This window comes from Perissodus microlepis, chromosome 3 (genome assembly GCF_051167445.1).
Source record: "Perissodus microlepis isolate ML-2025 ecotype Zambia chromosome 3, ASM5116744v1, whole genome shotgun sequence".
NCBI lineage: Eukaryota > Metazoa > Chordata > Actinopteri > Cichliformes > Cichlidae > Perissodus > Perissodus microlepis.
In genome coordinates, this window is record NC_140463.1 from 2019873 (window position 1) to 2044592 (window position 24720).

The 24720-nt window shown below is 39.5% G+C and overlaps 1 protein-coding gene across 1 annotated transcript in view; it reads right to left on the minus strand.

The window, feature by feature from the left end:
- LOC146389394 (alpha-2-macroglobulin-like) overlaps positions 1-20450 on the minus strand; it is a 28996-nt gene extending 8546 nt beyond the window's left edge. The window contains exons 1-25 of the mRNA XM_084909946.1: positions 20157-20450; positions 19737-19884; positions 19477-19657; positions 19226-19379; positions 16599-16651; positions 16475-16495; positions 15529-15694; positions 15369-15453; positions 15122-15272; positions 13300-13417; positions 13097-13206; positions 12833-13000; positions 12371-12598; positions 9512-9575; positions 9272-9417; positions 8651-8800; positions 7632-7775; positions 7423-7525; positions 7187-7325; positions 6067-6292; positions 5449-5575; positions 4399-4520; positions 4262-4313; positions 3943-4026; positions 247-423 (exon numbers count right to left, since the gene is read on the minus strand). Of these exons, the coding sequence (XP_084766072.1) occupies positions 247-423; positions 3943-4026; positions 4262-4313; positions 4399-4520; positions 5449-5575; positions 6067-6292; positions 7187-7325; positions 7423-7525; positions 7632-7775; positions 8651-8800; positions 9272-9417; positions 9512-9575; positions 12371-12598; positions 12833-13000; positions 13097-13206; positions 13300-13417; positions 15122-15272; positions 15369-15453; positions 15529-15694; positions 16475-16495; positions 16599-16651; positions 19226-19379; positions 19477-19657; positions 19737-19816 (3049 nt within the window). The 5' untranslated portion in view covers positions 19817-19884; positions 20157-20450. The remainder of the gene's footprint in view (positions 1-246; positions 424-3942; positions 4027-4261; positions 4314-4398; positions 4521-5448; positions 5576-6066; positions 6293-7186; positions 7326-7422; positions 7526-7631; positions 7776-8650; positions 8801-9271; positions 9418-9511; positions 9576-12370; positions 12599-12832; positions 13001-13096; positions 13207-13299; positions 13418-15121; positions 15273-15368; positions 15454-15528; positions 15695-16474; positions 16496-16598; positions 16652-19225; positions 19380-19476; positions 19658-19736; positions 19885-20156) is intronic.
- Positions 20451-24720: the final 4270 nt, after the last annotated feature.

Consider the following 24720-nt stretch of genomic DNA (forward strand, 5'->3'; position numbering starts at 1 on the left):
AACAACAGGGACACCATGATCGAGACATTGTTGCTATGGTGATGATTGGACTCCATTTGTTTATGGATCTGCATGTGTACATCAAGATTTGGGAATTTCAATGACTCTTGCTGACAGATGAGGAAAATGACACATTTGACCAAAACCTGTGGCTAATGTTCTGCCTCATGTCGGCTTGTTTCTTGAACCGTGTGTGTTGAAGTGATTCAAATGATTTCCTTCTTAGAGGAAACAATAAAAACTTGCCACTGGTGAGGAAGTTAGTAGCTTTTTCCATGATGGCTGCGGTGAGCTGCTGTGTGCCTTTCAGGTAGTGGAGGATGTAGATGTTGGGGGCCAGGAGAGCCATGTTCTGCTCCCCACATCCATACGGCATCTGCAGCAATCCATCCAGGTTCTTCAGAGCCCGGCCGAGGATGTCACCTGATCAAAAACACTGATTCACTAAAACTAACAAAACTAGCGTAAAACAACTTTGTATTATTGGGCAGAGATAACCTGAATACTTCAATATGCAATTTTAAATGATGATTTCATTTGCTGAGCGACAAAACATCCAAACTGAAAATCAAAGATTGACTGAGATTAACCAAATATTTCTGGGAAGACTGAGTTTCATTTCACCAACCAGACCCAGGCCTGATTAAGGCCAGACCTGCTGGATCAAGAAATCACTCAAGTACAATCTGTTTGACAAAGGGAAGCAGGCTAAAAGACGTCAAAAAGAAACACGTCGTTGCCATGACCAAAAGAAATTCAAAAATAGGCGAGAAGTCTTGAGATCTATCAGTTTGGACAGGGTTAAAAACAATTTCTACAGCTTTGGAACGCCAGTGCACCATGTTGGAACCCATTATCCACAAACTGAGAAAACTAGAAAAGATGTGGCAGAAATTACTCCATTAGAACATCGACGACTCACCGAAAAAGTCACACGAATCCCAACAACACCCAGAACTGAAGGCCTTGCCTTCCTCTGTAAAGGTCAGAGTTTACGATTCAACAATACAAAGGAGACGGGGCAAAAACAGCATTCATGGACAAAACCACTGCTGACCAAAAAGAACACAAAAGCTTATCTCACATTTGCCCAAAAAACATCTCCATGCTCCACAAGATATTTGGGAGAATATTATATGGACTGAAGAGAAAAAGTTTTGAGTTTTGTTGCATTTGGCTTAAAAGTGACGCATCATTTCATAGAAAGAACATCATACCAACAGTGGTGGTAGCAGTGTGATGCTCTGGGGCTGTGTGGCGTAGGTTTGTCTGCGGCTCAGCTGCAGGGGAGGGGTGGGGCATTGGGTTCAGGTGGTTAGTGACGGAGGAGTCTGGTTAAGGCAGCTGGTGCCCACTGTTAAATCATGCCTCTGCTGTTTCAGGAGCTCGCCACGACCTGGAGGGAAGAACTCTCTACCAGGAGAATGTCCAGCTATCAGTTTGTGCCTTAAATCTAAAACTTGGGCATTTAACCTTCTGGGGTCAGGGTATAATTGGCCGTTTTTGACTACTTTTGATTTTACCTCTATATCTCACCTTTAAAAAGTGTTTATCTTGCCTTGTTTGGTATCGTTACTTTCAGCACAGCTTCAAATATCTGAAATTTGAGTTATTTTTTCATTTTGGTATACTATATTAGCACAATTGATCTAAATCCAGACAAAAATGTCAAAATCCGAGTAGAAAAAGTTACATTTTTTACTGTAAAACCCACAAACATGTTTAATGAATCATTTTCATAACTTGAAATGCAAATAGATAGAATAAAATTATGCACAAATTTTGCAAACAACAAAGTTATATGGTACTATTTACCTAAAAATGCAGCCCAGGCATATAACCATTTAAATCTATTTACAGAACAATCAGTTCTGCATCAAATACGAAGGCACACAAATTATTTGTGTTCAGTATAAGACAGAGGAGAACAGCACAGGCCTAAACCAGGTCTGACAGCAGGAGGTGCATCAGTCCAGTTTTCCATGTGGGAACAGCGTTTACACTGGAATCTGCCTTTGACGGCGTTTTTGGAGCAAATGTGACATTCAGCAGTATAACTGACACACAATACAAAACAATAACTACACAACACACTAACTACAGCCTCCAAACACGCTAAACGTCACTAATGTCTGACATATGAAAACTCGCTCTCTCTCTCTCTTTCGCTGGCTTTCCGTCACTACTAAAAATGCCGTTCTCCCTAAATAACCAAGCGTCACATGTTGCCATATCATTTTTTGATGGGCTGACATGGTAAACTCCAACACCAATAGGGAAGGGGTGTTTTTTATTTTATTTTTTCACGCGCAAGCAGAGAGTGTTTGCTAGCGCTGTCTGTAGAAAACGCCGTTTTTACCGTTCTTCCTGCTGTAAACACCGCTGTTTTGTAAAGAAGAAAACATTATGTGTATTTTTTATCATAACTGTGGTTTTACGTGGTCCATCGACACAATTCAAAAACTGGTATGTAGTTTGAAGTCCGTTACTTCTTGTAGTGGTGATGTGTCATCGCGAACGAAACGGCTCTTAGAGCTGGCTCTTTGAAGTGAACGACGCGAGCCAGCTCCTTATTGGGAGCCGTGTCCCCCCCCCTTCTCTCACCCTCTCTCGCACTTTTTTGCAGTGGTTTGCAGTGTTTTGTGTTGTTTCACTTTTAAAAGGAAAAAGCTGAAAATTTAAATAGTTAAAAGTTGAAATGTAAATAGTTTTTTGTATTATATGATTTATTTATTACATTTTATGTTGAGTGAATAAATAAAAGTATATTTATGGTGGCCCCTAGAGACAAAAAAGAGTACAAAGTCCAAAACACTTAAAAACTCAAAACACGTACAAAACACAGCAGAAGTGCTCCAGGATGCTAGGGGGCAGTGTTGAGCTTTTGTTACCTCGTGGCTACACAAGCCAAGAAGTACCAACGACCTGATTTGGTGTGTGGTAGTAACAGGTAAATGAACATTTTTTTTTAAAATTATTTGAATATATATGAGTGCCTGTGTATAAATACACAAACAATACACATATGCTTTCAATTGTGTAATTTAAGTGATCTAGTAGCTCTGGAGGGTCAGTTAATGCTAGAAATGTGTTTTGGACTTTGTGCTTTGTCTCTAGGGGCCACCGCATATATTTATATGTAAACATAAATAAATCCACGTTTTTTATTTTTACATTAGTAATTTCTTTTGTGCATAATTTTATGTTGTTGTTGATAATAAATTAATTAAAGCAACAAAACAACCTGAAGAGCCGGTTGGGAGCTGAAAGAGCCGGTTCTTTTTAATGAGCCGAGCCGAAAGAGCCGGTTGGGAGCTGAAAGAGCCGGTTCTTTTTAATGCGCCGAGCCGAAAGAGCCGGTTGGGAGCTGAAAGAGCCGGTTCTTTTTAATGCGCCGAGCCGAAAGAGCCGGTTCTCCAAAAAGAGAAAGAAATCCCATCACTATCTTGTAGCTGTGTCGTCTTAAATTGGTCATGTGATTTTGACGTGTCGGCGCGTCCGTCGACCGCAGAGGGTTAAGATGGAAAATGATCCAGAACGCCAGAAAGTGGCCAAATCAAAATCTGGACTTAAATCCTACTGACATGATTCTGCATGACCAGAACGATTGCGCTGGGAAACCCTGTGGTGTGACTGGGCCAAAACTCCTCCACAGCGTTTCAGAAAACACTTATGACAAAAGCTAGACTGCAGTTCTTCCTGCAAAGAATGGCACAAACAGCCTTTTTGGGGTCCATTTATTTTTCACACAAGGCCAGGAAGACGTGGGTCTATTTATAAATGAAATCATCTTTTAAAAGCTGAATACGGTTTTTACTTTTACTTGAACATGATGTCTCTTTTATTTTCTGTTGTTTTAGTAATTTGCCTTTTCAACAAAGCTTTAACCTGCCTTATTTTTATTTGGCTGAATCAAAATTGAGATGAAATCATGAGGTTTACCCAGGACTGATACAGAAGTGCGGGCAGATCCTTCGATCACATTCTCAGGCAGATGTATCTCTGCTTCCTCCGTCAGCGGGCTTCCTGTGTACAGACACAACAAACGTCCAATCAGGAAGTCACGACTACAACAGAGTTACTGTTCAAAGTCCCCAGGTGGCCTGATCTTCAGCACATATCGTTACATTTTGTGAAAGTAAAAGATAACATTTTACTTTAAAAAATACGATTTTATGTACACAGTGCACTCCACTGCTAATTTAGGTCATTTGTTTACTGACATTATTTAAGTGGTGTTGCTGATGGACATCACACTGACCTTTTGGACAAAGAAGCCAGTTGTACGTCTTTGTCGTCTCAGTTCCCTCAGCCTGAGGAAAAGTATCTTTAAAATGAGTAACAATTTAAATTTTATGAGTAAAAATGTTTTTCTCGTCTTGTATTTATGACACTGACCTTCACTATGAGAGATTTGGTGACCACGTCGATGCGACCTCTGTCTGGTACGCTCACAACCTCATTATCGCATGACACATGGGACGCTACGGCCTCAGCAGACACAGTCACATTCACAGCCCCTAAAAGCAGCAGCACAGGTCATCTTCTTTATCTCTCCATTAAAATAAAGGTTACTGAGGTTATTTTACAGATTTTGTAGAAACTAGAAGCAAATGTGTTGGGACAAAAGGAGGCAGTTAACTGTGATCACACAAGATCTAAATCTAGATCTCTAGATTTAATGTTGGTTCTAAATCGAAGGTAAGATCAATTATAATTGGAAATTTTACTGCATCAGGCATGAAAAACATGAGCTGAAAAAAAACAGTCCAAAATGATGTCAGGGTTGCTGCTGAGTCCTGCTGGAGGCCCACGTACTGCAAATCATAAGATCCAATTAAGATTAAGAAGAAATCATTTGCATGGCAATACAACTGCAAACAGTCTGTTCTAATGATACTGTGCAAGGGAAGCATGCATAATGAATTGAAAGGAAGGTTTCAAAATGACTTATCATTGGCTAAGACAGCTGCATTAAGTAAAGCATGAGGATGGAGGCAGCTGCTGCCCTCAGACTGGAGGTACAGACGTTCTGCCCCACTCCCTACAACCCCCACGTTTAGCCTTCCAAACACAGGGGTTATATTCTTGGTTTCCCTCGATTTGCAGCTGCATTTGACTGTCAACATGTCCTAGCTCTACACTGCACACTCACTGTCGTCTAATGCACACACAGCTTTCTAAATTCCATGAATATAGCTTATTGGGTCTCAGATTCTCTCATTTCATTATGATAACTTATATTTCAGCAGTATTTCTCACATAGTGTTTTTATAATTGCTCTTTATTGTTTTTATCTCCATTTATTCTATTTAGCCATCTTATGTGGATTCTTTTTAAGTCACTTCCTGAGAGTTCACTTCCTGCTTCTGGGTCCTGCACCTGTCGTACTCAGCCTGCCACACAGCGGTTTCCTGGCAGTGTGGAGGACCAAAGCCTGATCCTCACCTAAGGCTGTTGGGATCATGGTCCACCTGAGGGTCTTGCGCTCGTTGGCACACAAACAGGATGTGTACAGATCACCAGAGAGAGGCGTGAGGGTGTAATCTGAGGACGGCCCAGGAGTGACAGTAACCTGTACGAGGAACACAGACATGGCTACATTTAAAGCTGAGTTCAAATGTGAACACATTTTTAAGCACCTAAACGAATGCACAAGTTTGATGTTATGAACTCATGATCAAAGTAGACCTTCATTTTACTTGGATACTTTAATCACTCCCTTCCTAATCGTTTCCCTCCATCTGTTTTCTTACAGCCTCCACACTAAACTCTGTTCTACAAGGTGCATGAGCGCACAAAGAAAGCTAGAGGAGGGTTGGTAGTGTAAAGACATGTGATTGGGCAATCCTGTTGTCTGTGCTTGCAGGTGAGCTTGTAGGTGTTGGTGAGCAGGGGCCCTTCAAGAACGGCCTGCATCCTGCATGGTTATATTGCCAAAGAAAAAATATTTTCTATTGTATTTTAATAAATATGATATAAATTTTGCTTAGAAAGTCATGTTTTCAGTATGGTTTTCCTTGGCTATGAACAGAAATGTATCTAAACACTTTAATCATTCATTACCATGATGCAGCTGGTCAGGTAGTTAAAGACAGTCGCCCTCAGTTCAAAGTGCTCCCCCCGGATGATGGAGTAGGGCATGGTGAGTTCAAGGAAGAAAGGTTGGAAGACTTTCATTTCTTTACGAGGAGCCAAACCAAAACCCTGAGAGGACAAACAGAAAGCCTCCGTCTCCCAGGTGGTGATGGTGTCTGGGACAGTCAGGGACACGCCCCTTTTTCCATCGTCTCTGAAGCAGCAGATACACACAAACACATTCTGTAACATAATCAAACATGTTTTTATGTCTGTAAATTACTTGTATATCAGTGTAGTTACATCCTGCAGTGTGAATTACTTGTTTATGTTGCATTGACAAAGTAAAAGAGCTCCACGTTGCTGATGACAGTGAAATAATATTGTCAATAGAAAATTGTACTCAGTAGTCAGTATAATCTTTTAATAATATAAGTTTACATATGGTAGTGATAGGATGTGCGATCCTTAATAGTCTGCAAAAGCTTTGCGTGCATTCCAGAGTGCTCTGGCATTCACGCCCACATCCTGGGAGCATGGGAGAGGTGGTACCTTGTCCTATTGTTTTACGGTAGGATTAACGTAGCTATGTCAGTTTTAGTCTAAGTGCCTTTTTTACATATAGATGAACTGTTGGATTTTCGTTTAAGTTTACGGGGTCACACTCTGACACACACACGCACGCACACACACATACATATACACCTCTACATTCATACATGTAAGGAACAAACGCCCACTGATGTATAAATAAAGACCAGGGCAGTCTCAGAGCTGCGAGTCTCTGAGCCCTCACTCTCTCGTGCGAGCGCTCTGGTGACTGCCCTTGCTAGCAAGAAAACCTGTGTGTTTCTCCTCTCTGATTCTCTGCTGAAGAAGTGTTTTAGAATACATCTCTTAACAAATATATCCCACAAAACTTTAAATATGACAAAACATCAGCATGAAGCATCAAAACATGCTTAAGAAAAAACTCACAATTATTCTATTTTCATGTTTTTCATGTGTGCAAAGACACAGCAGAAAGTTCACATGGGTTTCTAAATGTGATCGTATAAACTTTTTAAAAATGTAATATGCACCAGATCTCTTCACAACAGATACTTACCCAACTTCCACCAGATCCCAGATCCAAGTCTCAGGGAAGAAAGAGCGAGCTGTCTCTATTAGTGGAGGAAGCTGCCCAGCAGATCCCAGACCAGGACTACTTAGTTGAATAGAACCATCTCTAAACCGGGGAGCCATAGCTAAATAAAAAAAGAAAAATTAATTTCCTGTTTTCTTTTTGGTAAATACAAAGCAAAATTTATAGCCAGACACAACACAAACAAGCGAATGATTCACCATAGTAGACATGATGAGAGCGTTCATGGTAGACTTTTCCTTTGAACTTGAGGCATGAAGGCAATCGAAAAAGCAAGTTTGTCGCCATCTTCAGTCCGACTTTCTAGATATTTCAGCAGCACACAAAGATCAGCAAAAACTGGTGCAACAACAAAAACTATTGCATTTACATTATGTTTGACGGACTCACAGGTATACATGTATTTTACCTGGAAAACTGCATAGGCGTCATTTTGCTCTTGACTGGGGTACGGCAAAACATATCTTTTTGGTCTCACATTAAGGCATTCTGTAGCATCGTCAACCTCATACGGGATACCTGAGGATTTCTTGAGCGGGAGCAAGTCAAATATCTGAAAAGAAAAGTGCAGTTCAGCAAAACCTCCAAACATTTTTAGTCCTATGAAGTTTTGACTGATCTATCATGATCATGGTCGCATTTGGTCCACATAATTGTTAAACTCTTAAATGAAGTACTGGTGTAAATACTAGAACCGATTAGGTTCAAATGAACTGCTAGATTATCTAAGAAGGGTTCTTAAAAAAATAAATAAATAAAATTAATGAAGTCAGCAGTAAGCCTCCACAGATATGAGGTGTTGTAGTTGAGGTGTTGTAGTTGAGGGATCTGTTTAAAAAAACTTACAGAAGTTGTCCAATTTCTCTATAAACACCACATCGTTCTTAGTGACTTATATGGCTACAGTAAGTGTTCTCCATTTGAAGCTGTCTCTGTAGCTCCTTTACCTCACCAAGTCTCATTTTTTCCCGGTTTTGCTGTATGTTTAACATCAACAAACACTAATGTATTTGAGCAGTTTTGATGTAAAGTTGAAGTCTTCTCAATAAAGCAGACACTGACTGGCAGGTGATACACTTGTTTGCATGGTTGAATTATTTGCTAAAAAAAAGTCATGATCCTGGATTTATCTCCATGCTGAAATATTAATTTGCCCAAAGGGAATTAATTTTATAAGATTAAAATATTGTTGTCTGCAACCACATGAGCAACAAGCACGGTACTTACTTACTAGTAATAGTAGTAATAATACTAGTTTGCTTTGAGACAAACTCAGCATTTGACTGTTTAAAACCGTTGAATGTACGACTACCCAAAGAATACTTATCAGGACCAGAGCGAAGGCCTGAGCTGTTGGGAACTTGTGACACTACGGGCTCTGGAAATAAGGGATGTGTCCACCTCACTGGTGTTAATATCAGCAGTTACCTTATCTGCATCCAGAGTCTTCCCAGGCTCCTTGATGAGAACGCTCTTGTCGATGGCGCTCACACCACACAGAGAACGTGGCAGGGCCGTCACCTGCATGTTGGTCTCTTCACCTGGGACGGCTGAAGACGGTGAAAACTCCACTGACACCTGACACACACAAAACACCCGTAGAAGTTTAGTGACTGTGATAACTCCCCACTCACTGCTGGCTAAATGAGCTGCTTCACTGTGGTGAGTGACAAATCATGAGTCCCATGAGATGGCTGTAGCCCACGTTGGACACTGTATGAACACTGTGTCAGTGTTAGATAGGTAGGACTTGCATCATCATTGAAAAAGGTGCTTGTATAAATGGGAGTGAGCGGGTCATGAGGTCATATAAAGAAGCAATTTGAATCCTCAGGTAGAGTAGAAACAGGTGTGCAACAACCAGTCCACAACAACCAGTATATGCTAGAAATCCTCAGGTAGAGTAGAAAGCAGCTGTGCAACAACCAGTCCATTTACTGATGCTAGAAATCCTCAGGTGATTTAGCCACCTGAATTTGACTTTGATTTGAACGACATGGCATGACTGCAGACACCAAACACACAGCACACCTCTAGAATTACACTCACCTTGTTGCTGAAGCATTTGTCAGTAGAGAAGTCAGCACTGTGGGCAATTACATCCTCACTTGGCAGGACGGCATAAGCCACAACCTGGAACTCTGGAGCCATCTCAGGAGACACTCTGACTTTAAAGGACACCTGGCCCTCATTCACTGAATCACAGGTCCAAACATACATCCACAGATCAACAAAACAGACCAACGTCAATGCTTGGCTGTGGCATTTGTGGAAATATGGAAATTTTACCTGATCTATCTTGCACTTGAACCTGTCTTTGTCCTTGCATGGTGACAGCTCCTCTGGACAACACCTGGAAGACAGAAATCATTTAAAAACAAGAATGAACTAGCACTGATATCTGTGGACATCACTACCAGTGAAAGGGTTTGACACCTTTTAATTCAATGTGTTTGAATTAAAAGGTTAAGAGACATCCAGATTCAAGGGAAGCAAATTTGGATGTCATCAGCATAACAATGAAAGGGAATGTTGTATTTCCTAAATATAGGAATAAAAATAAAAAAGGCAGCGTGTATGAGGAGAACAGAGCTGGACCCCAAACAGAGCCCTGTGGCACACCACAACACACAGGGGCAGAGGAAGAGGGGCATTGCCCAATAGCAACAGAACATGAGCTCTCTGACAGGTATGATTTAAACCATGATAAAACTGAGCCTTTAAGACCAACAACGTGTTTGAGTCTCCATAAGAGAATGTTGTGATCAACTGTGTCAAAGGCAGCAGTCAGATCTAAAAGGACTAAAACAACAGAACAACCTGAGTCTACAGTTATAAGAAGATCATTAAAAACTCGTAAAAGTGCAGTCTCAGGAGGAGATTTAAAACCAGACTGGAATGCTTCACAAATGCCACAAACATCTAAAAAGGTCGGACGTTGCTTGAAAACAACTTTTGCCAAAATTGCGGACATAAAAGAGAGTTTAGAAATTGGCCTGAAGTTAGAAAGAACATTAGGATCAAGATTTTTCTTCTTAACCCTTGAAGACCTACCATAGAACCAAGTCCGCCAGAGCTCATATTATATTTTTACATGCTGTGGAGCCATTTTTGGGAGCATTTCAAGTTGCTATACATCAATACAACCATTATAGTCCAAATTTTAATAATATGTCTGCATTAAGTGCATAGTAATTACATAAATTGCAAAAAAGTGCATTAAACTACAAAAAAAATTGAAAATCGTTTTTGTTTTTTAACATATATTTCTAGTTAGAGAAATTTAAGAGGCTTATCCCTCAAGACTGTAAATACAAAAAAGTTGCACAAACTAGTTTCCCACCACAGGAAATTTATTTTGAGTGTCTTCATAGTTTTATTTTTGAAATACACCAATTTTCATATACTGCAGGAAAAAACGAAAATAAATATTATGAAAAAACTTATGAAAAGAATTATGAAAATAACAGCATATGCATCAAAATAAACTATTTCCATCAGTGCAATATGAGTCCTCAGCATCCCAGAAACGACACAGAAAGTCATAAAGTCAAAGATAACCTTTAAAAACACAAGTATAGGCTCATAAGGCCCTGATGGTAAAAAACGACATTTCCGCAAAATGACATCACTTCCGGTTTCGGGCAGGTCATGGTGGACATGAGATAGTTCACGCTGATGGACGTAGGAAGTGTTACAAACAGCTGATCGGATCGGCAAAGCGTGTTTCTGGAATATTATGTTTTTGTTGCTGCAAGTGCTTTTTATGCAGTTTTTGCAAAGCTGTATGTGGAAGGAAACTGTGACCGAGGACAAGCTGATGGCATAAGATGCAAGTACAACTCCTCCGGTTTCATATGCAAAAAAAATTATTGCGCTAGCTCACGTGGTTGCAGAGCTACCGGGATTTAAAAATAGTTACGCAAAATGGAGCGTGCCGCTCCGACCAGGTTTAAAGGGTTAATAATGCCTCTGATGTCTTTTTTGTTGTGAGATTTGAAGATTCGTGTGCTGAGGTGTTCTTTCTGTTCTCAAACCGATCTCCCTTTAAGGGCTCAGTATGGGTGGGTCTTTTTTCTCCTCGTCTTTCCTCGTGTAAAATGGTAAATGGCCTGTATTTGTATAGCGCTTTTACTAGTCCACTAAGGACCCCAAAGCGCTTTTCACATTCAGTCATCCGCCCATTCACACAATAGTGGAGGCAAACTACAGTTGTAGCCAAAGCTGCCCTGGGGCGCACTGACAGAAGCGAGGCTGCTATGTTGCGCCATCGGCCACTCTTGAATACTGTTGACGGACTACTGCATATAAAACTGTTCAGTTAATACTAATTTATATCAGTTGATATAAGGACAAAGATAATGTAAATATGGTTATTTTTTCATGTTATATTAATGGCTTTATGTTACTTAAGAGAACTGCAATCTATACATCACTGATTGGCTAGCAAGCCTTTTGTGGGATGGATTAGTAGTGTCCTGGGCGGGTCTTTTTTCTCCTCGTCTTTCCTCGTGTATTGTGTATTTCCACTGTTCTACCTCTTCTGACCTGTCGTCCCCATGTGATGTTTGTGCAACGTATGTATGGCTGGAAGGGTAAGATGGCGCTGGAGTGCTGGCAGCCTTTAACCCAATTTGCTTCTGGGTCAATAAAGGTCATCAATCAATCAGTCAAAAGTGCAGGGGGACACAGGAAAAGCACAATAACTATAATGAGGGCTAGAATACAAACAACTTTAACTGAGAGCAGAACCCAGATGACTAAAACTAAGAAGGCCTAAGAATTTAAATACTTAACAGAGAGAGAAAACTAAGGATATCATGAACAAATGACTAAACACTGAGCCTAATTACTAAGCTGACAGAAAATGATGAGGGACAAAGCACAGGGACCAGACCCGAAGTCTGTGAAACCAGCTTCCACTTTGGATTCAGGAGACAGACGCCCTCCCTAGTTTTACGTTTTGATAAAGCATATAGTTTGGGCTGAATCAGTATTTATGCTGAAATAGATCCAGGCTGCTGGATTCTAATGATGGACTGAGAGTTTCTTCTTCAGTCATGATGGGTTTTACAACAGTAGTTTTTTAGCAAACACACAAAAGGTCTGGTCATGTTGAACTTTGTAGTAAACCCAGAGATAACTCACTAGATAAATGACATCCACAGACCCCGGAGACTCTCCCACTATAGTGTAGTTGACTGATATGTCTTCTTCTGCATCACAGGGCACTGCTTTATCCTTCGTCTGTACCTCTAGAGAGCTGATTGTTTTAATATCAGGAGAAGACGGCTGGGACATGGATAATGTGTGAAATCCCCTGTCATAGTATGCAGTTCTGTATCCTGGGTAGCCCACTGTTGGTGTCAGGCTTGCCTAGTTGGGGATAGGAAACAAAAATGTAAAAAACTGATCTAAAACTAACAGTGGTCAATGAGGCTTTATAAGCAAGGCAAAGGTGGAGGAAGATGAGTCATAAACTGTTTCAGGATTGCAGCTTATTACTGTGGGAGGTATTTGGACATTTGCAGCCTATCAGAAACCAATTGTGGCTTCATGCTGCTGTGATGGCTGCATTAAATTACACATTGTTTCAGTGTGTCAGCTCACATGGAGTTGGATATCCTGGTCAAAGTTATCAGTGCTGAAAGAAAATGAGGCCACACCGTTGCTGTCAGTTGTCAGATTTTGTAGTGAGCGTGTTTGCCACATTTCTCCCGTGAACAGGTAGACCGGTGCGTCACAAACTGGTGTATTATTGTGGTACACTGCTCTGACCTGTTGAAAAGCACAATGCTCTATCAATGGAAAATACAAACAATTTAAATGTGCTTTGTACGACAAACTGAGCTGAAAACAACATGTTAGGCTTACTTTTCCTTCCACATTAGATCCCCGTTCCCAAACCTTGGGCACGTTAATGAAAGACACTTTTCCAAGGACGTAAGAAATCGTGACTCTCTTCTCTTGAGGGAGTGAAACACCTGAATGTAAAAACTTTCATGTTACAATCCTGTGAATGCCTTTTTGGTTAAATACACATCGATGTGTCATTTTAAAGGAATAAAAAACCTTGCCTGTTCCCTCTTCTTCCACTTTGGCCCTGATATCCAGAACATCTTGAAGCACCTTTTGGTCCATTTTAGTAAAAATTGACATGTTGAAGGAAAAAGTTGCACAGCCAGTCGTGTCTGCCTGGAAAGAACAATAAAGAAAGAAAATCACTGCTGTGTGTGATACAATCTTACTAGAATAAACCAAAATTAGAATCAAATCTCATTCACAATCGAATCTATAAAATATATTAAATGTTCAAACTATGAGATTTTACAGAGTCATGAAAGACTTGAGCTCATTTAGAATTTGATGAAAGCAATATGGTTCAAAAATGCAGGGTGGGGGGACAAAAGTCTGGAGGGGTCAGTTGTACTAAACATAAACAGCTGAAGGAACATTTTGTAACTGATTATGTTACCTGGCAACAGATCATTCAGATAAACGTGTATAAAAAGATCATCATAGAGAGACAGAGTTTCTCAGAAATACAGATGGGCGGAGGTTTACAAATCTGCAATGGACTGTGTCTACAAATTGTAGAACAATGACAGAAAAATTTCATTAATGTAAAATTATCAAGACGGGGAATATCTCATCATCTGCAGCGCATAATGTCATCAAAACGTGCAAAGGATAAGGCTGAAATCCACTATCAGATGCAGTCTCCAGGTCCTCGGGCAGCAATGCATGAAAAACTGTCGCCATTCTGCCACTCAGATCACTGCATGTCCTCAGGAGCACTTCCACAAATCAATATCTGTGCACAAAGTTCACCGTGCCACCCACAAACGCAGGTTAGAGCTCCATTGCGCAAAGAAGTCAGATGTGAATGTGAACTGGAAACGCTGCATTCTTTTCTGGGCAAAAGCTCATTTAAAACGACAAAAACTGCTCTGTGCTCAGATGATTCAGAATGTGAAATTCTTTTTGGAAAACACAGACGCCGTATGCTCCACAACAGCCCAGACATCCTGTCGAGCTGGGACTGTATAGCAGTATGATGGTATCACCTCACAAAACCACTGTATCGTTTAAATTTCCCAGCAGCATCTCATTTACATCCTCAAAATCTCAGTACTACTATATATATGTTATACAGTACTGTGAAAACCTCTTCACCCAACCACCCTTTTTTTTGTTTGTTGGCTTCCAAAGAGCCAAACTTTGTTAATTTCTTCCTGCTTGAGCAGTTTTTGTTTAGACTTTGGCTGCTTTTACATTCATTTCCAGTTCAGTCCCCATACCTGATCATTTCTAGAGAAAGGTTTTTTTTTTTCATTCCTTTATTTGCATCAGGCACTTTATGTTGACCTATGAACCATCCAAGCACAACAAGGACACCTGCCTCAAGGGATTGTTGTTTCTACACATAACAGACAACTTAGCAAACAACCAGTTTGAACTTGTATCACATTGTTGAGCAGCCTGTTGCAAAAGCACATCCTTTATTCCCATGTCCTTCTTTGAACCTAACAATGGGGTTTGAACTCATGAAAGCTTGCCTGAGAGACTTCAGGCTGTATTTCTATTTGTGTTTGCATGTTTCAGTAAACCCTGTAGCTATTCATTCTGCTTGTGTCAGTGTAACAGTCTGAAATTGTATTCTCTTGTGTGTCAGACATAATGAAACACACCACTTGCCTTAGCTCACGGCTCAATGAAGGCACATAACCCAGTATGTGACATATGAGACAATGAAACTGTAGGAAAAAAAGTGAAGAGAACACATGGCGCCAGCTTAACTGAGTACAGCAGGCAACCCGTGTGCTGTAATGCTAATGCAGTGGCCTGAATGTACCCAAAGAATCAGAGAAAAAAAGAGAAATGAAGCCATAACTGTACCTGCTTTGTCTCTGTGTGGCAGGAGCCACCCATCTGCCATAGGGCCAAAAGATCGTAATCATACATCGATATACCAAAACTGCTGTACCTATTAATAGGTCTGCACACATTGACTGTAACACGTCCTGGTACAGGCTGTCCATACGTGTACCTGTTTAAAGAAAAATAAGTAAACATTATGAGTCATTTGCTCTCCAAACTCCAGATTTTACAACACATAATTTGTCCTGAAAGAACTTTTCCTTACTTTGCACACACTTTAGCTTCAATGTCTTCCTGCCCAATACTCACTTCTTCAGATATATTTACTGTCACATCAAATTTGGGTAAAACTGGGGGGAAATATGAATGTCAGCATTTGCACTCCATTACAACAAAGAATTTAAGAATAAATAAGACTGACTTACCATATTTCTCCACTTTGAAGTTGTGAGATATTTTCCTCTCACCCATTGACACAATGATCTGGTACGGTCCCTCACGGGCCTCAGTGTCCAAGGAGTAAGAAAGCTGCAGTATTCTGCTATTGGATGTTTCATTTAGCCACTGTCCAATCCTGTTACTATTTGGATCCTGTTAAATCAAATGACAGTGACAGCTACTACGCATAGTAGTTTTATAGATACATACATACATATACATACACACACACACACATACATACACACACACACACATACATACATACATATATATATATATATATATATATATATATGGTTTCCCCTGCCTCTAAAATGACAACAATGCCAATGAAAAGGCAGGTGTAAAAACACAATAATTCTTTTGAACATTTGTTTATTTGTTCATTTTCTATAATACCAATTAAAGGAATAATAAGCTGGTAATGCCATTTTCAGCTATGAGTCACAGGGAGCTAGCTTTCTAACTTTACTGGCAGTGCAAAGTTGTGGTGACAGCAGGGCTTGACTGGTAATCTGGCATTCTGGACATTTTCCTGTTGGCTGTAAGACCAGTACAACTCTTTGTTGTCAATATCATTATACAGGCTTAAAGACTGGCTGGAATGGCAGCTGCACCTGACCCTACGAGCGCTGACAGCAATCTCTCTGGTGTATTTTTTTGAACACTACTTTTCACTTTTACTTAATAATATTTTAAAGTAATGCTACTCTTACTTGAATAACATTTTTGGATACTCGACCCACCTCTGTATATATGCAACCCAATTTGTCCAGTTTTGAAACTGTCAGTGACCTGGAGTAATACTGCAGAAGCAGTGTGTATATAAGCAGTGAGCAGGGAACAATCAAGTCTGACTCCATGTGTTCAGCATTGTGTTGATGCATTTACAGCAGAAGTAAAAAACCTTTTCTGGAGATATTCTCTTACCTGAAGTTCAATGACATCATACTGAAAGAAAGAACCAAAGACAGGTGGAGTTAAGAAATTGTTGTGTAAATCACTGCATCTCAATTCTAAACAGCATCATTAATAACACTGTTCAAAAACTCACCAGCTGATTGGCCGGTCGCATCTTATTATCCATCGTAACGACTCTGAAATTCACTGTGAGAAAAATTTTAAAGAGATTATGTCTCTGTTTCTCTCCTTATACTTTAAAACAAAGGTCCATTAGGGTTGGGGCCATGACTGCTAAAATTAACAAAATAAACACTTAATTACATTACTAATTAAAATGGAAATAATTAATTAAATATCTAAACAATTTTATTATTAATTAAATTATGTATTTTGTTTTTCAATTTTCAATTAAATATTTCATGGTTGCTGTGCTGCAGTGCATCGTGAATTAATCTGTCACTGCAGCTTATCAACAAACACAACATCTGATTTTTACCCTACACAGCAAGTCAATACAGATCTCAGATAAGGGACTGATATGAATTGGTGGTTATGTGGACAGACCGACCGAATGCTTGAAGGTTGCACTACATAAAAATAATAAAATCATATTTGGTGACACGGCAAGTATTTTAAAATATTGCTTATGGTGTAGCTCCATCAGGTCTGAATGGCTGTGTGCATTAAGCAGGGCACACTAAATAAACAGACACCCGGCCAAAGCATTAAATTGTCTGTGTCCCTGAGTTTGATGGGTGACAGATAAAACTGATTAATGAACGCAAAATAATTAATTAAATTGAAAACCAATAATTGGACAATGAAATAATTAAATATCCTTGTAAATGATCAAAATGAGAAAAAATGAATTGAATATATAACAAGATCATTAAATATGTGCTGGAAACTGGAAATCAGAAATAAAAACCTAAATATGTGTCGGTGTACGCTCAATTATCCAGGTAAGTAAATCTCCAAAAGTTGATTCTGTTCATCTGGACGTTTTCAGTGGAGAAACGTTGCGTCACTGATCCAAGTGACTTCTTCAATCTCAGCTGACTGCAGTTTTCCCCAGTCTTATAAACAGTACATTTGCATAATGACTGAAACCAGCCCACTGAAGGAACAATCTGCCGTTCGCTACATGGAAGAAGTGCAAAGCAGAGCTCTGGTATCGCACCCTGGCTGGAACAAAACAAAGTCACTGGTTCAGGGTTTCCCCACTGAAAACATCCAGATGAAAAGAAACTTTTTGAGATCATTCAAATAATTTATTACATTATTTAAATGAAATCACTGATATTTAATTAATGTATACATATACATATATATATATATATATATATGTATATATATATATATATATATATATATATATATATATATATATATATATATATATATATATATATTTTAGGGGTGCAACGATACACAAAATTCACGGTTCGGTTCGATACTTTGGTGTCACGGTTCGATATTTTTTCGATACAAAAAAATGTTCATGCCTTTTTAATTTGTCATTTATTAAAATTATAAATATATATTTTAACTCAAAAGTACAGTTTTTAAATTTAATGTTGCTGAAACAACAAAATAATAAAAAATAAATAAATCTATCTGATCGAGAAATCACTCATCTTTGGAAAAGAGAGTTTATTACAGAGAAATGTCTCTTTCCAAAATAAAAGCTATACTATACGCTTCTTCTGGGCTATATTCTCAGCAGCATATTAAACATATCAGGTCCCCATAAGGAGAATCCTGTGCTAACGGCTGTCTAAATGACTCGGGTAAAGTTTGTAGCATGCGTGCTTGTTGTTTTTGTCTGCTTCCACTTGTCTTTGCACTAGGATGATGTCGGCGTAAATGTGCAGTCATATTCGTTGTGTTCCCACTAGTGCTGTCAGCGTTAATCTGAAATGACGTTAACGCCACAACACGGCAAAACTCCGTTAACGTGCTACCGCGTTCGACTACTCCACCTAGGCTGCACTGTCGAGCGCAGATCCACTGAGCTCTCAACACAGACAGCGTCCTCAGAAGAAAAGTTGATAAAATAAATTGAAAATTTTGTATTGTTCGATACATATGCGTACCGAACCGAAAGCACTGTATCGAACGGTTCAATATCGATACAAGTATTGTTGCACCCCTAATATATATATATATATATATATATGTATATATATATATAATTTATTTAAATTTAATTGATATCACTAATTTATATTTTAATTAACAAGACATTTCATTTATTGTCTAATTATGTGTTTCATACATTTTGGCACCCGTGGCCCTCCATTTTGGTGCTTTAAATTCCATGTTTGAACATAATTTAATTGTGAACAATAAAACTATTAAAGATAAAACCATTAAATTTTCACATAAAATGAATTTGACTCTAATCGGGGACAGATAGTAGAAAAAATAAATCATGTCTGAGTAATATAATATGGACTTTGCCCTTTGGGGGGAGTCGTGCACTCTGGGTATTCTGCATGTTTTATTTTGCATTACTGTGAATTTTTAAAATAGTTATATTCAAAGATGGACTCAGATTTCAAAGTGCGAACAAATATCTCGGTCGATGGACCGTATTAAATATCTTGAAAAGCGTTTGCTAAATGAAGCACAACTTTCACATCAATCATTGCATGTGTGTCCAAATTTTGGACCATAAAACTTGTTACAGAAATTGGAGATGGTGGAGCAGCTGGCTCATGATGATGGAATTTGAATGAACTACATGTCATAAATAACATAACAGCACATTGTTACCTTTTTGTCCAGGGAGGTAGATGGGTTTGTCTGTTTGGATGAATGTGAAGGTATCAGACGCTCGGATCATCACTTTTGTGACTTGTTTGGAGTAAAATGTGTCTCCTCGTACCTCCACCTGAAAATGTTGCACCTCCTTTTGTACCAAAGGAGCCTGAGACAGTGGGATATTTAGATAGTCATTAAAGCCAGTAATGCTTACGATAACAACTAACAAATGCATTTTGTGTGTGAAAGTGCTGGTTGCCAACCTCAAACTGAACACAGGTTTGAAAGGCCTCATTTGACGTATGCGTGAATAAGGTTGTGTTCTTCTCTCGGGACATCAAAGTGACAGTCATGACCAGAGTCCCACTGGGCTGTCGGAGAGTTGCACAGAATTTGGCCTCAGCTCCAGCTTCAATAACTGCAGGAATGGCCACCAGGTACTGGCTGCATACAGCATCGCACATACAGCAGTTACTGCAGTGAACAACTCACACAGACAAAAACACGCTGAAGACAAACTCACGGTTCAGCCACCGCTTGATCCACACGTATCAAGCTCAGGAGGACACACAGAGTGCAGCTCAGGATCCAGAGACGGTCCATGACTGGTTGTGATCGTTCTCAGTGTCAGCTTCGGCTAAATATTGGCTGATCGTCCCCACCCACATACACTGTAACAGCCACGTCTTTGAAACGCACTCATGTACTCTGATCTCCACAAAGTCAATCACTTACACGTTTACAAAATCCCATTCCTGCTTTCAGCACTGAACACTAAACTATAGACAACAGTAAAGTTTGTCATTCAGTGTAAAACATTACAGTAACATACAGTGCTCCGAGGTGATGTTTCTAAATCAGCTCCAAGTTTAATTTGGCTGTTACAAAAAGTTATTTCTGTTTCGAATGTGCCTGTTTTACTTAATAATGTGCATTTTCTTACCGTCAGTGCTGGGATATCCCACTGTAGTGTGTAACTACTGATATCCTCTAAAATCACTGGGCGTTACAGTAAGTGTAGCCACCAACAGTGCCCTTTACCCAGCATGGGATGTCTGACTGCCATGTTTGTGACGTTATTTCTCGGGAAAGACTAAACAAACGTTTGTGTAGTGATAACAGGCTCAAACACAACTGGTGGATTCATCAGTGATGTCACAGACTGCTATATTTGCTTAAAAGACAAAAATCACAATGTTTCTGTCCAAATTAAAAATGAAACATGTTAAACAGCTTTTGTTGCGCTTTAGTAAACACCACAGATCAAACTTCAGCCCACTGAAATAACAGCAGTGACAGTCACACTGCTGAGTGTGGAGGGATTTCTGGTCTGGTTTTTAAACCAGTCATTATCTCTGACCCTCTGGACCCAGCAGTATTACCCCATGTTATTCTATTTGTCTTGTTTGATTTGCCTTTACGGGAAAAGGGTTTTTGTTTGTTCTGTCTCACTAAGGGGCTGTGGGGGGGGGGCATGCTTTACACACATACAGATGTGTTAATCCATAAATGTTAATACAGTTTGTTAATACTTGTTAACAAATGCAGAAAATAAAGTTTGTTTAAAAACAGTTAACAGCATTGAACCCATGAAAGACTGAAGTCTGTACTGATATACTGAATATTTGCTGCTGTTATGATATTATTAGATATTTATTATGATACATGTATTTATGACATGAGCTCACTCATGGTTACAGCGCTGGAACGTGTGGCCATGGACCCTAAACAGCATGCTCAAATCGTGACAAACTTCATAGATCTGGAGTGTGACCCCATAAAAGACTTCCCTAAATCTGCTGGTCTGGGAGTCCAGCAGTTCATCTAAACAAAAGGCACTTAGCCTAAAACTACGGTGGCCCCTAGAGACAAAGCACATACAAACTCCCAAACACATGCAAACTCCAAAACACTTGCAAACTCCAAAACACTTGCAAACTCCAAAACACTTGCAAACTCCAAAACAATTGCAAACTCCAAAACACTTGCAAAATCCAAAACAATTGCAAACTCCAAAACACTTGCAAAATCCAAAACACATGCAAACTCCAAAACACTTGCAAACTCCAAAACAATTGCAAACTCCAAAACACGTACAAACTCCAAAACACATGCAAACTCCAAAACACTTGCAAACTCCAAAACAATTGCAAACTCCAAAACACGTACAAACTCCAAAACACATGCAAACTCCAAAACACTTGCAAACTCCAAAACAATTGCAAACTCCAAAACACGTACAAACTCCAAAACACTTGCAAACTCCAAAACAATTGCAAACTCCAAAACACTTGCAAAATCCAAAATTGCAAACTCCAAAACACTTGCAAAATCCAAAACACATGCAAACTCCAAAACACTTGCAAACTCCAAAACACTTGCAAACTCCAAAACAATTGCAAACACCAAAACACTTGCAAACTCCAAAACACTTGCAAACTCCAAAACAATTGCAAACTCCAAAACACTTGCAAACTCCAAAACACTTGCAAAATCCAAAACACATGCAAACTCCAAAACACTTGCAAACTCCAAAACACTTGCAAAATCCAAAACACATGCAAACTCCAAAACACTTGCAAACTCCAAAACACTTGCAAAATCCAAAACACATGCAAACTCCAAAACACTTGCAAACTCCAAAACACTTGCAAACTCCAAAACAATTGCAAACCCCAAAACACTTGCAAATTCCAAAACACAACGGAAGTGCTCCAGGACGCTAGGGGCAGTGTTGAGCTCGATTTGCAAAATAAACGGCAAGTTTGTCTGTATGGGACGGTCTAGTCTCTGTCGCGCTTCCCAGGTTGCCTAGCAACCATGATACTAACCGCTGGAAACGTGTCATACAACTTTGTTTGACAGAAATGAAGGAGAACATATTTTGTTCATTTGTTTGTTTGTTTCTACAAGAGCTTTGTGTGATTTGATGAGTATCTGAGGCTGAGACCACAGGACTGTAAAACATGATTGTTGGGCTTCATTTCTGTACTGAACAGTCATTTAAGATTAGTTAGTAAATAACAATTAGCTGATGTTGTTCATGAGACTAAAGTCATCTCACTTTGGTAATGTAAATATAATATGGCCAATATTATAGTTATTATATTAATCATTATTAGCTACTACAGCAGTGAACATGAACTCTGTGTCAAATACTGAGCCTCAGTACAGATTCAAGTTGCAGTTATTTATATGTCTTATCACCTTAAATCTTCACTCAAAGACAAGTATCTTTGACAGTGCATATATAGGTGTATCATATATAAGAGACAAATGTTGTTCCTTCAGTATGTTGGCATTACTAAATTTGGCTCAATGCTTACATACATGTGTAAAAAGCAAATGTGCGAGCTGTGATAACTGTGTCTGATAGAATGAAGAGTAGACTGATATATGAAATATTCCTTTATTGGGTGAGAAAATCAGACCATGTCATAACTGCTTTAAGTCATACAGAATAGATATCAGAGCCTTAAACAGGCTGACTTCTGCTAAATGGGTCAAACTGGGCAGAAAGTCTACAAACACATAACATCCTTATAGAATATGATGTAACACTATAGATCAACTTACCTCAGAATATATAAAGCATATAAACAATTACAGCAATATGGTGCAACAAACACAGCAGCTACTGATCCAAAATACTCAAAGCTTCATAGAACTGAAACAAACATTTATTTTAGCTCCATTCTGCTGCTGATACATACTTTAGGTTTCTGAACATTAAACTTGTTGCTGCCTTTCATAGTGTGTAACTTGAAGGCCCTGAGTACTTTCTCCCACACTGAAAACACTGGGATGATCACATTATTTGAACATTACCTAATAAGACTGATTCAGGACAGACAGTTAGTTATTCTAAACTTTCCTAGCAGTCCTTCACAAACAGGGAACAGTCTGTCTATTCTCTGCATCTGTCAGCTGCTGCTGGCTCTTCCTCCTCCTCTTCCTCACACACTGCTGAGTTTGTCCTGGTGGATCATCAGGGCTGCAAAGCCTCACAGATGATGTGCAGCAGTGGGTCCCTCAGTCTGTCCTCACTCTGGACACTTGCAGTCGTCACACATGGAAATCAAATGTGTGATAAGCTGCAGGATTCAAACACAAGTGTAACTTATAAACACATGTTCATACTTTTATTACACAATCAGAGAGAAAGAAACAGAGAGAGAGTGCAGGACAGACAGACAGGTGACAGTCTCAGGTGTACACACTGCTACACAACAGCACCAGAGAAGGAGGATTTAGTGTTTGTGTTATTACGAGTGTAAACAAGAAGAGTTCCCAGATGGTCCAGTGGAAACATGTGTGACTGCTGTGATTAAAGCATCTTTCTTTCAGCTTAACGAGTGAACCGTCAGCTCGTTCAAACACACGTTAAAGTCCGTTTGGCTCGACACCACCGAACAGAGGCAGCAATATAACATAGCTAACATTAACAGTGCAGTGAATCCTGCTTGTGCCGTGATATTCAGGACTGCAAACCGAGCAGCATCACTGACTTTCAGCTTGTTGTGTTTGTGGATATATGACTGACTTTAATTATCCATAAAATCATCACATTCTCTGTAAGATTAAAGTCAACTATTGAACGGCGTATAAAGTAAAGGCTTTAAAACCAAGTTAGTACAAACATCGCTAATGTCACATAACTTTCCCGACATGCGGCCAACAGTAATGTTTTAATGTTCTTCATTATAAAAACATTTGCGCATAAATAAGTGACATAATATTCAGTACTTACTTCTGAAAGTTTACTCTTCGGCGGCTCCGCTTCCGCCGTTTTTTTCAGCAAAATTGTCCACACCACCGCCGCGCTATGAAATCTGGGATATGTTGGGCCATGAAGGCTACACCGACCCATCCTTAAAATTCAGGGAAATTAAGGACGCATTTGAGGGCCGCATTTCGAGCAGCCTTTGAATTGGGACAGCCTTCGCCGTGTCGCTGTGACGTAATCGGCCTTAAAATGCGGCCTTTAAGGCTGCAGACCCCAAATCCGGTCATTGGTACTTCCTGGCTTGTGTAGTTACTAGGTAACAAAAGCTCAACACTGCCCCTAGCATCCTGGAGCACTTCCATTGTGTTTTGGAGTTTGCAAGTGTTTTGGAGTTTGCAAGTGTTTTGGAGTTTGCAAGTGTTTTGGAGTTTGTACGTGCTTTGTCTCTAGGGGCCACCATATAAAACAGATATAGATGTGTTTATCCTACCATAAAACAATAAGAGAAGGTACGACCGCTGCCATGCTCCCAGAAGGGTGTGAATGCCAGAACACCCTGGAATGCACACAAAGTCTTTGCAAACTATTAAGGATCAGACCCCTATCAATATGACATCGACTATAAACTCTAAGCATATATGAGTAAATATTTCTAAGCATGAATGACAATCAACAATACAAATCTAACACTAGGTAGAAGAGCAGCTCCAGCACGCACATTACTGATATCCACCTGTGTTACCTCACTTATATGAGGAGCTGGATCATTTCTTAGGCACAA